This window comes from Helianthus annuus, chromosome 11, assembly GCF_002127325.2.
Source record: "Helianthus annuus cultivar XRQ/B chromosome 11, HanXRQr2.0-SUNRISE, whole genome shotgun sequence".
NCBI classification, from domain to species: Eukaryota; Viridiplantae; Streptophyta; class Magnoliopsida; order Asterales; family Asteraceae; genus Helianthus; species Helianthus annuus.
In genome coordinates, this window is record NC_035443.2 from 141,104,234 (window position 1) to 141,116,236 (window position 12,003).

At 40.2% G+C, this 12,003-nt stretch overlaps 1 protein-coding gene across 1 annotated transcript; it reads right to left on the reverse strand.

The window, feature by feature from the left end:
• Positions 1–1,004: 1,004 nt before the first annotated feature.
• Positions 1,005–10,869, reverse strand: LOC118484087 (golgin subfamily A member 6-like protein 1). The gene is made up of 4 exons (XM_035979978.1): positions 10,419–10,869; positions 9,351–9,980; positions 1,993–2,209; positions 1,005–1,470 (listed from the first exon to the last, which is right to left on the reverse strand). Exons 1-4 carry the CDS (start codon positions 10,867–10,869, stop codon positions 1,005–1,007), a joined length of 1,764 nt encoding a protein of 587 aa, XP_035835871.1.
• Positions 10,870–12,003: the final 1,134 nt, after the last annotated feature.

A 12,003-nucleotide genomic window follows, 5' to 3' on the forward strand; every position in this document is an offset into this window, starting at 1 on the left:
CTAAATTTGTGCATAAATCTTGTATTTTTGCGCAAATTTACCATTTACTAGAGAAAGGACACTCTCTATACAAAAAAAAAAAAAAACTAAGAAATAGAGAAAATATTTTTGTTTAACCGTTCTATCATCAGATTGAAAACTAATCAAAATCATATCAAAGTACTGAATTTAAACGGTACCTTTTGCTGATCATTTCTTACTTCTCTAATCTCCTCCAAAGGAAACATATCATCTGTAAAAAAAATTTGAACTTTTTGCAACAGTGAAACGTTACCCGTTTTTATCTCTGGAACAACCGCTATCAACATTCCAGAGATTGTCAACAGCTCCTCCTTAGTTGTTCCTGAAAGGTAAGGAGATTAGTAAGACATAGGTACCCAGGCCATCGTGGTCCTGGGATTCCCTGAAGCATCAAAATAAGACACTTCCTTTAAACATAAGTCCCCTTTAATTTCAAGGATTGGAGACATTACTGCCTTGGATTTAGGTTTCCAAATTTGTTTCGGCTTAGCAAACGCGTTTGTTGCCTTCGATTGAGCAACTTTAGCTGTTTCAGACTTGTTAGTTTTAGAAAAACGTTTTTGTTCCTGAAAAGCTTTGCTTTTGTTTTTGGCAGCGTTCTAATCCCCATCAGAAGGTTTAACCTTGGGATTCACATTCTTCATTGCCTTAGGTGAAGATACCTTCATCGGCTTGGAATGATTGTTATCCTTTGGTGTAACCCTCTGATTTTGCATATAATATGGTACGTAGGGACGATGTGTGCAGTTTCTTGCAATGTGACCAGCAATGCCGCAATTGAAGCATGTTTGTCTCTTCACGTGGAAGGCATTCTGAACAGCTGGATTTGCTCTTGCAGGCCCTGAAGGACGAACCGGTCCTTTCTGTGCTTGATTTTGTTGTACATTTCTTGCAGAAGACGATGAATTTGGATGTCTATACTTATCGTTTGCAGGGTCCTTCTGTGGTTGAGATTTCTTTTGATTCTTCTTGTTTTGATTAGACTACAGGTCTTGTTCAGAAATCTCACCAGTCTTTTTGAAAGCTTTGTTAGCACAATCAAATGCATATTTCTCACATTTTCCATTACAGACTGGCTTAACGAAAGCATTTTTCTCATTACGAGCCTTTTTTGGACGATTGCTGCCCATTGAGGATTGTGGAGAGCCTGATCGTCTTTGATGTTTAGGCTTCTTCTTTTCGCATCCTTTACCTACTCGCTTCGGCTCTTGTTGCTTAATCTGAACCTTTTCATTACTAACAGAAGGTTCAGATTGTTTAGCTTGCGTACTTGGAGCCTTGTTCACATCAGTCTTCTCGTCATCCTTCATGTCATCAGCTTTGACAGAATCGGAGAGTTCTGGTTTGTCAGATGAAACACCAGAAACTTTAGTAGAAACTTCAGCTGAAACATTTGACGAATTTTCAGCACAAGACGGTTCTGCACATGACACCTTTGGGCTGAATCCACTAGAATCAACTTGTAGGATCAGTTTTGACCACACGAATGAGTCAATCAGAGCTAGTGCTTACTGAAAATGTGGCGGAAACACATTTTCAGCATGATACAAAGATAAACGTAACAGAAACGAGTAGAAACAGATGAATTCACACTTTAAACACTTTTACTTCACTTGATAACGATTGCCACACGGTCAGCAGTTTGACGTAGAGTACAAGACAACGTTACAAATGAAAACGACTTCAGGGGTATTTATAGAGATTGTGAACCGCTCATGTGACATGTCCACATGAGCGATCCAGCCTGGTTCGCTTTTGTGGACAAATGTCACAAAAGCGGTCCAGCATCATAACTTTCATAATATTACACTTTCAACCCCTAAACTAATACAAAATAATCTATCTAGACCATATACGTTAATCTAACTTCACAAAGACGCAGGCTTTAGACATTATGCACCAACAAACTCCCCCTTGGATGAAGCCGCAGTCTTTGTCTTTAATATTGGTCTTCAGATAGCAGCTTTGTACTGTTCTTCACGCCCTTTAGGCTTCCTGCTCAAAGCAATTCTTATCTTTTCATGCTTTAGCTTCTCTGCCTTCTCTTCTTCCTGTTGTTTCTTCAAAAACTTTCCTCTTTTCTCTTCCATCCTACGATTTTCACGTTCACGTACACGTTTTGCTTTCTTCTTCATCTTTTCATCTAACTCCCACCATGACGATTTCCACTTGCTTTCGGAATTGATTCCTACAGATATGTCTTAAACACTCTAGATCTGAGATCTAAACTTCTTGTTGCCGACAACACACATCTAACGTACAAATCTCAACAATTAACATATTGTACATCTATCAACATCATCAGACGATAACACTCAACCTAGCAATTTAGACAAATATGATATTTAAATGAACAAAACTCGAATCGTTCAAACATACATACCGACAGACGAGATTTAAACACACTAGGACTGAAATTGAAAGATGACTTACCTTGCCCATGATGTAAATGATGGAAATCTATCAAGAACAGGCAAAAACAAAGCTCAAACAGCAAGAAAACACGAAGATCAGTTGAAATCGCTCGAATCGCTTCAGAGACAATGACGTAAAAGCGGTTTAGGGTAATGGCAGAATAAGCGGACCCTGTTCCTTATATATGAGGGTCTGAACCGCTTATTCGTCATGTCCTTATGAGCGGTCCACAATGATCATTTGTCAAAAAGGCGGTCCATAGATGTGTCATAAGAGCGATCCACCCTTAACTTTTAAAAAAATTCAATTTTTAATCATTTTTCAACCTTTTTGATTTCACATGCTGGCACCCAGTTGACCAAGTCCAAGTTAATGACCTTGGAACAACTGATTGATCTTCCAAGTCCAAGTTAATGGCCCTGGATGATCAGATTTATGAAGTACTTTGTCATTTTGTTTCTAAAACAGTTCAACTTAATAAACTTTTGACGTTTAAACCATTTGCACCTTTTATCTGTCAAGCATCATACCAGATCTTTGTTTGCAATCACAGCTTAACCAACCCTCATCAGACACCGACATGATCTGCATACGGGCTTTGAACTTTCAATCCCCAGTATCAGTTGTCGAAAATAAAATGAGAAAATAAAATCTTTTTGGGTTTAAAGCTGTACAAACTAAAATATATACACACACTATTTTTTCGAGCGTGTTAGGGGATCATATCAACTGCCGACAGAACACAAGTACCGTTAAGCTTATTTCATTTTAAACATTTAAGCAATTCGCGTTGATTGTCGGTATATTGATCCACTTTAAATTCTCACAGAATTTTCAAACTGTTCGGGATACGTTATTAGTGTTTTAAAGACTTAAACGTCAACGTGTGTTCCCACCTCAGTATATACTCCCGTATCCGGATCCCAGTATTCAGTCTTACAGGTGAATATACCACAACTGATATCTGTTGGGGGTAGATGCGAAACCGTGAGAGCTCAGGTCAGAACTTCCGTTCAGCAGAGAGATGACGGCTCGACTTTTCGGTGGGTCCCCTTTAGAGGATCTTTTGCATTTCAACAGCAGCGACTATCAATTTTATTGTTTCATCAGCATGCTGAGGGTGAAGCTTATGTTTCAAAGCTTTTTGCATAAAGTATTATCCGGGGACTAGGTCAGTATTTCCATACAGCAGAAGTCCTGGGATAATACCCCAGATATCACCGAGTATAAAGACCTAGTATCTCAGAATACGGGACCTTTCAAACAGGATTTCAGGGGTTACCTATATATCCTGGAGGTGTTCCCCACGAAAACGCAAGTTAAATTTAGTTTATATCCCAAACCGATCTACTAAAACTGTAAGAACCTACCGGCACATCTTTAGCGAGACTGCTTAATTGCATTTTTCATTACATATCACTAGCGTACTGTGCCCGTCTAGCTGATGTACTATCATTTCCCCTATATTACACAGCTCTTTTTGCATTTTTTAATGTTTTTGGATTTTTATGATTTTATCATGTTTTTGTATTTTTCTGCGAATATCTCCCCCTAAAACTAAAACATATTTTTGTGTTTTTGTTTTTAACGAAAAGCAGGAAATACAACTGTACAAACAAAAGTTGACAACTCGATACGGTTCAAGTCAGATCGCCGCCCAATTCGGCTTCACACTCGATAACCCTCCCAGATTGCAGATTTTTTAACCCATTTAACTTTAAAAGATAATAAAATCTCTTTTTATCAAACGGTTTCGTGTAAAAATCAGCTTTCTGATCATCGGTGCTCACATGTTCAATCCGTATTAATTTCTTTTCGTAACAATCTCGAATAAAATGGTGACGGATCTCTATGTGTTTCATTTTTGAGTGGTGAACCGGGTTTTTCGTAACATTGATGGCCGCTTCATTGTCCACAAATATCGGTGTATCCAAGAATTGCAGACCAAAATCGCGCATCTGCTGTTGAATCCAGAGAATCTGAGAACAACAGCTAGATGCTGAGACGTACTCAGCCTCACAAGTTGAGAGCGCGACTGCAGTTTGCTTCTTGCACTGCCAGGTAACGAGCCGAGTTCCGAAGAACTGGCACCCAGCAGTGGTGGACTTGGCGTTCTGCTTACAACTACCAAAATCTGAATCAGCAAAACCAGATAATGTAAAATCACCCGAGCGAGGGTACCACAAGCCGATGCTTGGGCATCCCTTCAAATACCGTAGAATTCGTTTAACGATTGTCAGGTGTGATTGCTTCGGGTTTGATTGATATCGTGCGCACAAACATGTCGGATACATGATGTCAGGCCGGGAAGCTGTAAGGTACATCAACGAGCCGATGATCGATCTGTATAATGTTTCATCCATCTTCACACCTTGTTCATCCGGACAGATACCATGATTTTGTGTGAGGGGGGTTGATGCAGGACTGCATTCTGTCATGTCAAACTTATCCAGCACGTCCTTTACATACTTCAATTGATGAATGAAGATTCCGTCGGGTAGTTGTTCAACTTGTAACCCGAGGAAGAACTTCATCTCCCCCATAGAACTCATCTCGAATTTCTTCTTCATCACAACTTCAAACTCTTTGCATAGCTCGTCGTTGGTGGAACCATAAATAATATCGTTGACATAAATCTGCACAATTAGCAAGTGGCCAGCTACTTCTTTTGTGAACAAGGTGCTATCTACTGTGCCTCTTGTGAACCCGTTGTCCAGCAAGTAGGTCGATAGCGTCTCATACCAGGCTCTCGGGGCCTGGTGGAGACCGTATAAAGCTTTATCCAGCAAATACACCTTGTCTCTGTTTAGCGGATCTGCAAACCCCGGTGGTTGCCCCACGTAAACTTCTTCTCGAATCTTGCCATACAGGAATGCCGATTTAACGTCGAGTTGATAGACTTTGAAATCTTTCCATGAAGCAAAGGCTAGAAAAATGCGGATTGCTTCAAGCCTTGCTACCGGCGCATAAACCTCTTCATAGTCTATTCCCTCCTGCTGGCTGAAGCCCTGGACCACGAGACGTGCTTTGTTCCTCACCACGACTCCTCTATCATCACGTTTACATTTAAACACCCATTTTGTCTTTATCAGCTTCTGATTCTTCGGCAGATCGACCAGTCTCCAGACACCCAGTTTCTCAAATTGTTGCAGTTCCTCCTGCATAGCATTCACCCAGCTGTCCTCGGTCAATGCTTCTTTGTAAGTCCTGGGCTCAATCTGCGAAATAAAACATTTATATGAGACTTCTTTCTGCATATCAGCTATGTCAGAATAAAAGCATGTAAAAGCTTGGTCTATCTGATGTCTTGTTTTGACACCACTCTGTAAATCGCCGATAATTTGTTCTGAAGGATGATAAGACAGGGTCCGTGGCATTGCAGTATCAGGCACCACAACTTCCGATTCCAGATTTGAAATATCGAGATCAACGATTTGATCAACAGCCTCCTCTGATGTCTCATTTGGTTCCTCGTCAAAGGTAGGAGCGGGTTCCTCCTCTGAGTCATCAGAAACGTCAAATGACGGAGCTGGCTCCTCTGGTTCCTCTGGCGGTATATGAACTGTTCCACTAGGTCCAGCTTCATCATCGTGAGTGCCCACAGTTGGCGTAGGAACATCTAGTGGTCTAGATTCCGGCTCTTGCAACTGACTTTGCTGATACAGGTACATAAGAGCAAGTTCCTCCTCACTCGGCTCGGACGGCAGATGAAACGATTCCCAGAGTTTGTCGTAGTCAAATAGGAATCTTTGTCCGGGAAGTTGTTGCGACTGTGTGTGCTTCTGACAATCCGCATGAAGAACCTAAATCACCTTCCCCAGACACGGTACAAATACCCTCTTTAATGGGCTGGCATATCCTACGAAAAATCCTTCATTTGCTTTCGCTCCGAATTTACCATCAGAATCGATGAACGTACACGGAGAGCCAAAAGGTTCCAAGAACTCAAGATTTGGCTTATAGCGATGCAACAACTCAAAACAAGTCTTTTTATATTTCTTCACTGTCAGAACTCTATTCAGCGTATAGCAAGCTGCTGACACCGCTTCACTCCAGAAGAAAATCGGAAGCTTTGAATCGGCCAACATAGTACGTGCAGTCTCAATCAGGGTTCTATTATTTCGTTCAGCCACGCCGTTCTGTTGTGGTGTATATGGCGCACTGAATTCGTGAAGTATCCCCTTTTCATTGCAGAACTCGTACATTTTGTTGTTTTTGAACTCAGTTCCATTATCGCTTCGAATTCTTCTGATCGGCAGCTTGTACACTGTTTCCATCTTTTTGAATAAAACCATTAAAGCCTCGAACGTTTCATCCTTCTTTTCCAAACAAATGACCCATGAAAACCTTGTATAATCATCCGTAACCACCAAACAGTAAGAATCTCCACTAATGCTTTTGACGTTGACCGGCCCAAAGAGATCCATATGCAATCTCTCGAGAGGTAACCGGATTTTGTTGATCATCTTTAGCGGATGAGACTTCCTTACCTGTTTACCTTTCTTACACGCAACACAATCGTCAGGTAAATGAAAATTTTTAACATTCACACCTTCTACCAAATCGTTGTGCACAAGAAAGTTCATTTTACGAATGTGTATATGACCCATCTTTCTGTGCCACATAACCGACTCTTTTTCAGTCGCTTTAGATTTTGTAACAAAGCATTGTTTTTGAGGAGTTGTTGGTGTTGCAGCGCTCATGTCTAAAATGTAAAGATCATTAACCCTAGGGGCGCGCAACAGAACCAACTCATCAGGGACTTTAAACCTTGGTTTTAAAACCAAACATTCTGTTTTTGTAAAGTGTACGCTAAAGTCTTTGTCGCAGATTTGCGAAATACTTAACAAATTGTTCGTCAGTTCAACAATATAATTCACTTTGTCAAACGATATGATGCCGTTCGTGAGCATTCCCTGACCAACAATCCTTCCTCCTTGGTTACCGGCAAATCCAACGTAACTCCCATTAATCGCTTTGACATCATACAACAGTGCTAAGGATCCCGTCATGTGTCGCGATGCTCCGCTGTCCATTATCCACCTTGAGAGCACAGACTTGGGCAGCTCCTGCAATCAATTCACAAACACATCAGTTAAACAATGATGCCCACGACTTTTTAACTTCCGACACTGTACCAAAAACCACATTGCATTTTTCAGTTGTTTTCGGAAAGTTAAATGTTACATTTGGCTCAATTTTCTTTTTATCCTGTTTCACATTGTTATGAAGTTTAGGAAATTCCGACAAAAACTGATCAATTTCAGACTCAAATACAGCAACATCATCTTTCACAGACTGTGACTCATTTTTCAACACATTTTCCATCTTTTTAATCTCACCAGATGGTTTAGATTTCACGATCCATGACTGATTTTCAAAAGTTTTTGCTTTTGGGTAAAGTTTCGAAGTCTTGGGGGACTTAGAAGACTCGCCAATTTCGAAAGTCGATTTCGGCTTATCCTCTGACTTCAACTTTTCACCTCGTTTGAGAATTCGGATCGGCGAAACCATCACCTGTTTATCTTTTGCAACGACCGGTGATATTGGTCGAGGTTTTTGAATGGTCTGTTTTGGCACATTTTTGTTTTTATCCTTAGGTTTTTCAACCTTCGGTTTCTCAACCACTTGTTTCTTAACAGCTTTTACCACAACCGGTTTTTCGATCACTTTCTTACACTGCTTCGCCATGTGGCCGATTTCATTGCAGCGATAGTATACACGTTTGTCATACTCGACAAATGTGCTACCAACAATTTCTACTTTCAGCTTTTGCGCTGCATTGAAATCGTCCACGACCTTTTGACTAAAAATATAATCTTTTTCAGTCTCAGTGCTCGGACCACAAACAAATACATCATCAATTCTATCTTTTGGCTTTACCAACTTCTTAGTCATTTTCTTCTCAAAACCAAGACCTTTATTCTTTAACTGATTTTTCTTGTTTTGGTTTTTACCCACCCCCTCTACCTTTTCTGGACTAGTAGGACGTGACGAACCAACAGATTTGTTTAGTTTTGAAAAGAAATCATTTTTCTTTAACTCATTTACGCTCAGCTCAATCAGCTTAAACACTTTCTGAACATTCTCAAATTTAACATTCTGAAGCGGAAACTCAGTGTTGGAGTAAAGTTTGTCAGATCCAATCATAGTGTAAGCCACCATAATTGAATCATCATCCACACTTTTATCCGTTTTTGTCAAATAACGATCTAAAAAGTTTCCGTCCTCCTCAGACTCACTACCGGACTCCACTGATTTTGCCATCTCAGATTTCTCACTATCATCGTCCAACACCTGATCAATAACATTTTTGATTACCTAGGATTCGTTGTCAATGTCAGACGCAGTAAACGTGATATCAATGTTATCAGGTAAATCATTCTTAAGTGTTTTCAGTTTGATGTTTAATGCAGCTTCCACCCCATCTGGATATTTCTGTGTATAATGATTCCACATTGGGGGTGGAACACTGTTAAAGGCAGGTGAAGCATGTGGTTGTTGTGGTACTATTTGCTCTAACACATATGATGACGCCACATAACTCATCAATTTCTGATCAATTCTATCATTTTCAATTTTAGTCAACTCAAGCTCTTTTCTTAAAGATGCTATTGTGTCTAAATGAAAGTTTACTTCTCTTTGTTTGTCAAATAAAGTTGATTGTGCCAGCTTGGTTGCTTTATCGTTTTCAAGACTTTCTTTTTGGATCATTTTTATTGACCTAGAAAATGTGTCGTACGCCTCTTTTAATTGCCATAAGTCAAACTTCATCAGATCTGCATGTTGTTTCAGTTCCTGATACATGGTGTCTTTTTCAAGACACTCCGTGCATGGTTGTGAACAACGTTGACACGGTGTATCAGAGATTGAAACTTTTTCTACTATAATCTCATTCTCACAAACAATTTTACCAACAGGATTTGACTCCAACTCAGACAACTTGACCATGTTGACTTCTAAGACTTCAGATTCCTCTCCTAGACCTGACACTTTATCGACTGACTCCTGAATGTCTGAATCTACCTCTTTTAATTTGCTCATCAGTGCTTTATCTGCAATCTCCTGTAGAGTTTCTTCAGTCATTTCCTTCGACACATCAATCATCTCCTCGACTTCTTCTTTCTCTGCTTCGAATCTCGGGCATGTTCCGGTTCTTGGATCTTCAAAATAATCTGCAAAAGAACCAAAGACGTTAGGAGGTAAAATTGATTTCATAGTATAGACAAATTCCTCCCGTCGAGATTTAAAACTAAGAACATCAGATACAGTTTCCTCATTTTTTTCAGAATCTTCCATAGAAACATCTTTAACGATCTCCGGAACCTCCTGATCAACAACTTCAATAACCTCTTCAATCATGATCTCAGAAACAGATTCAACAGCTTCAGTAACTGCTTTATCAACCACCTCAGAGCCAGACTCAACAATTCCAGTAACTTCTTCACCAACACTCTCAGTAACTACCTTCTCGAAAACCTCTGGTTCAGCACCCGTCTCGGTAATCTCCACAACTTCAGCCATCATTGCTTGATCGTCTTTTCCTGGAATATACTTATCCCAACTAAAACCAGACGCAACCTTCTCATCATCTTGGTTTACGATCAACGCCTTCTCAGGTTTGTTCTCGATCTGAGGTCTCTGAACTGTAGGCTGTTGGTTCGGGCGATGATATATAGCTTGTCTGTAATAATCATTCGTAAACGGATTCTGATGATTTGTCACCTCATGATTCGGACATTCTCGCTTGAAATGACCTTTCTCTTTGCGTTTAAAACAGGTGACCTTGGTCTTATCGAACCCTAATTTCTGATCCAGACCCGACAAACTGTTTCTACCAGTGATTTCCATAAATCGTTGAGCTCTTCGAACTAAACTTGCCATACACCACTTAATATCTATCAATTCCAGTTCTTCCGGATCGATCTGATCGTAATCCTCTTTAGTCATATCAGGATTTCCGATCCTCCCAGCGACCAAACCTTCATATGCTTCTAGAACTGAACCCAATAACGCGATGTGCTGCTTGGCTGCATTTTCGGTGATTTCATTTCCATTCTTGATGTTAATTGCAATGTTACATTGCACTCCTGACACAACTGTCTGTTGATTTGACCCAGTAGAGCTTTGAGGAGAATTTTGATCTGAGACTTTGACATTCGGCTCGTAGTTGGCAAATGGAGTCGATTGACTTGACTGATAGGCATTTGGAGCAACAGATGAAGTGTTGTCTGCACTAAAACCAGTTTGAATTTTCGGACTCTGAACATTCGATACTACCGGACTACTCTTGTAATACAAAGATACATCCTGTGGCATATTTGCTGAATTCATCTTCTTGACTTTCACCAATTCCAACTCATGAGCTTCAATTTTCTCTATGAACTCACTCAAACTATAATTCACAAAATCTGAACTGTTTTTCAACATCATCACGTACGTTCCCCATTCCTCATAGGGAAGTGCATCGCACAATTTGTCTATCCACTCTTAATTTGTCTTCTCGATGTCCAACCTTCTCATCTCTAACACCAGATGACAGTACCTCTCGATAAGCTGCTTTGTTGATTCACCCTTAATCCCTGTGAAGATGTCAAACTCTTTCTTTAGTAATGCCGTTTTACTTTTAATCATTGACGCGCTGCCTTTGAATTTTTTCTCTAATGCTTGCCATATTGACTGTGAATTATTTTTGTGCTGTAGTAACACTAAAATATCTTCTTTTATCGCTTGTTGTAAGATGCTGATCATCTTTTTCTCGGCTTTGAATTCGACCTGCTCTGCATCTGTCAGACTAACAATTGTCTTTTTTATATTCAACTCGTCTACTGGAGGAACATACTCTCTTTCGATTTTTATCCAACTCTCTAAGTGATTTGCCTGCACCCAATTTTTGAACCTCTCAGACCATCCTGAATATTCATCCAAACTCATCAATTTCGGAGGCTTCTGCATCGTTCCAAGTTCATTTTCTAGACTGACATTTTGCATGATACTTGCTTGGCTTTGAGTCGCACCCACACCCGAGAACATGTTATAGAAATCCTGGCTTTCCATTTTTAGATGTGACGGAAAAATCTTTCAAACAGTCTGTATAAGCGATCCACAGAAGTAGCAATGAGCGAACCAAAAAAACAACTTTAGAGCGATCCAGAAATGTGCACAAAGAGCGATCCAGAAAATTGCACCAAGAGCGATCCTAGAACTTGTCCAAAGAGCGATCCACCGATGAAAAATGAGCGGTTCAGAAGACTGTTTTCGAGCGATCCACAGGTGATACAAGAGCGGTTCAGAAGATTGTATTTCAGGCGGTCCAAAAAAGCGATCCAACACCTAAGATAGCCATTTGGAGCGATCCAGAACTGAAAATTACGAGCGATCCAGCTAAAATTGTACGTAGGAGCGGTCCATAAAAGCGATTCAGAGATGACGTCAGAGCGATCCAACTTTCACGAAGGTTTTTAGGTCACTTTTAGGCCATATTTTGATCCGAAACTTTCAAGGGTTTGTTATTACTGTGTTTCACACCTACTGTCCAAATCTCAGTTCATTTCCACCGCTAAATCA

Bases quoted from the DNA above. Each gene is read 5' to 3' on its own strand.
- LOC118484087 (XM_035979978.1), bottom strand. From the start codon at position 10,869: ATGATGTTGAAAAACAGTTCAGATTTTGTGAATTATAGTTTGAGTGAG. The intron at 9,981-10,418 runs GTTTGGTCGCTG...AGTATATTCCAG, and splicing joins AGTTCTAGAAGCATATGAAG to GAAAAGACGATCAAGCAATG. The intron at 1,471-1,992 runs GTACAAAGCTGC...AGTTGATTCTAG, and splicing joins CCTAAAGGGCGTGAAGAACA to TGGATTCAGCCCAAAGGTGT.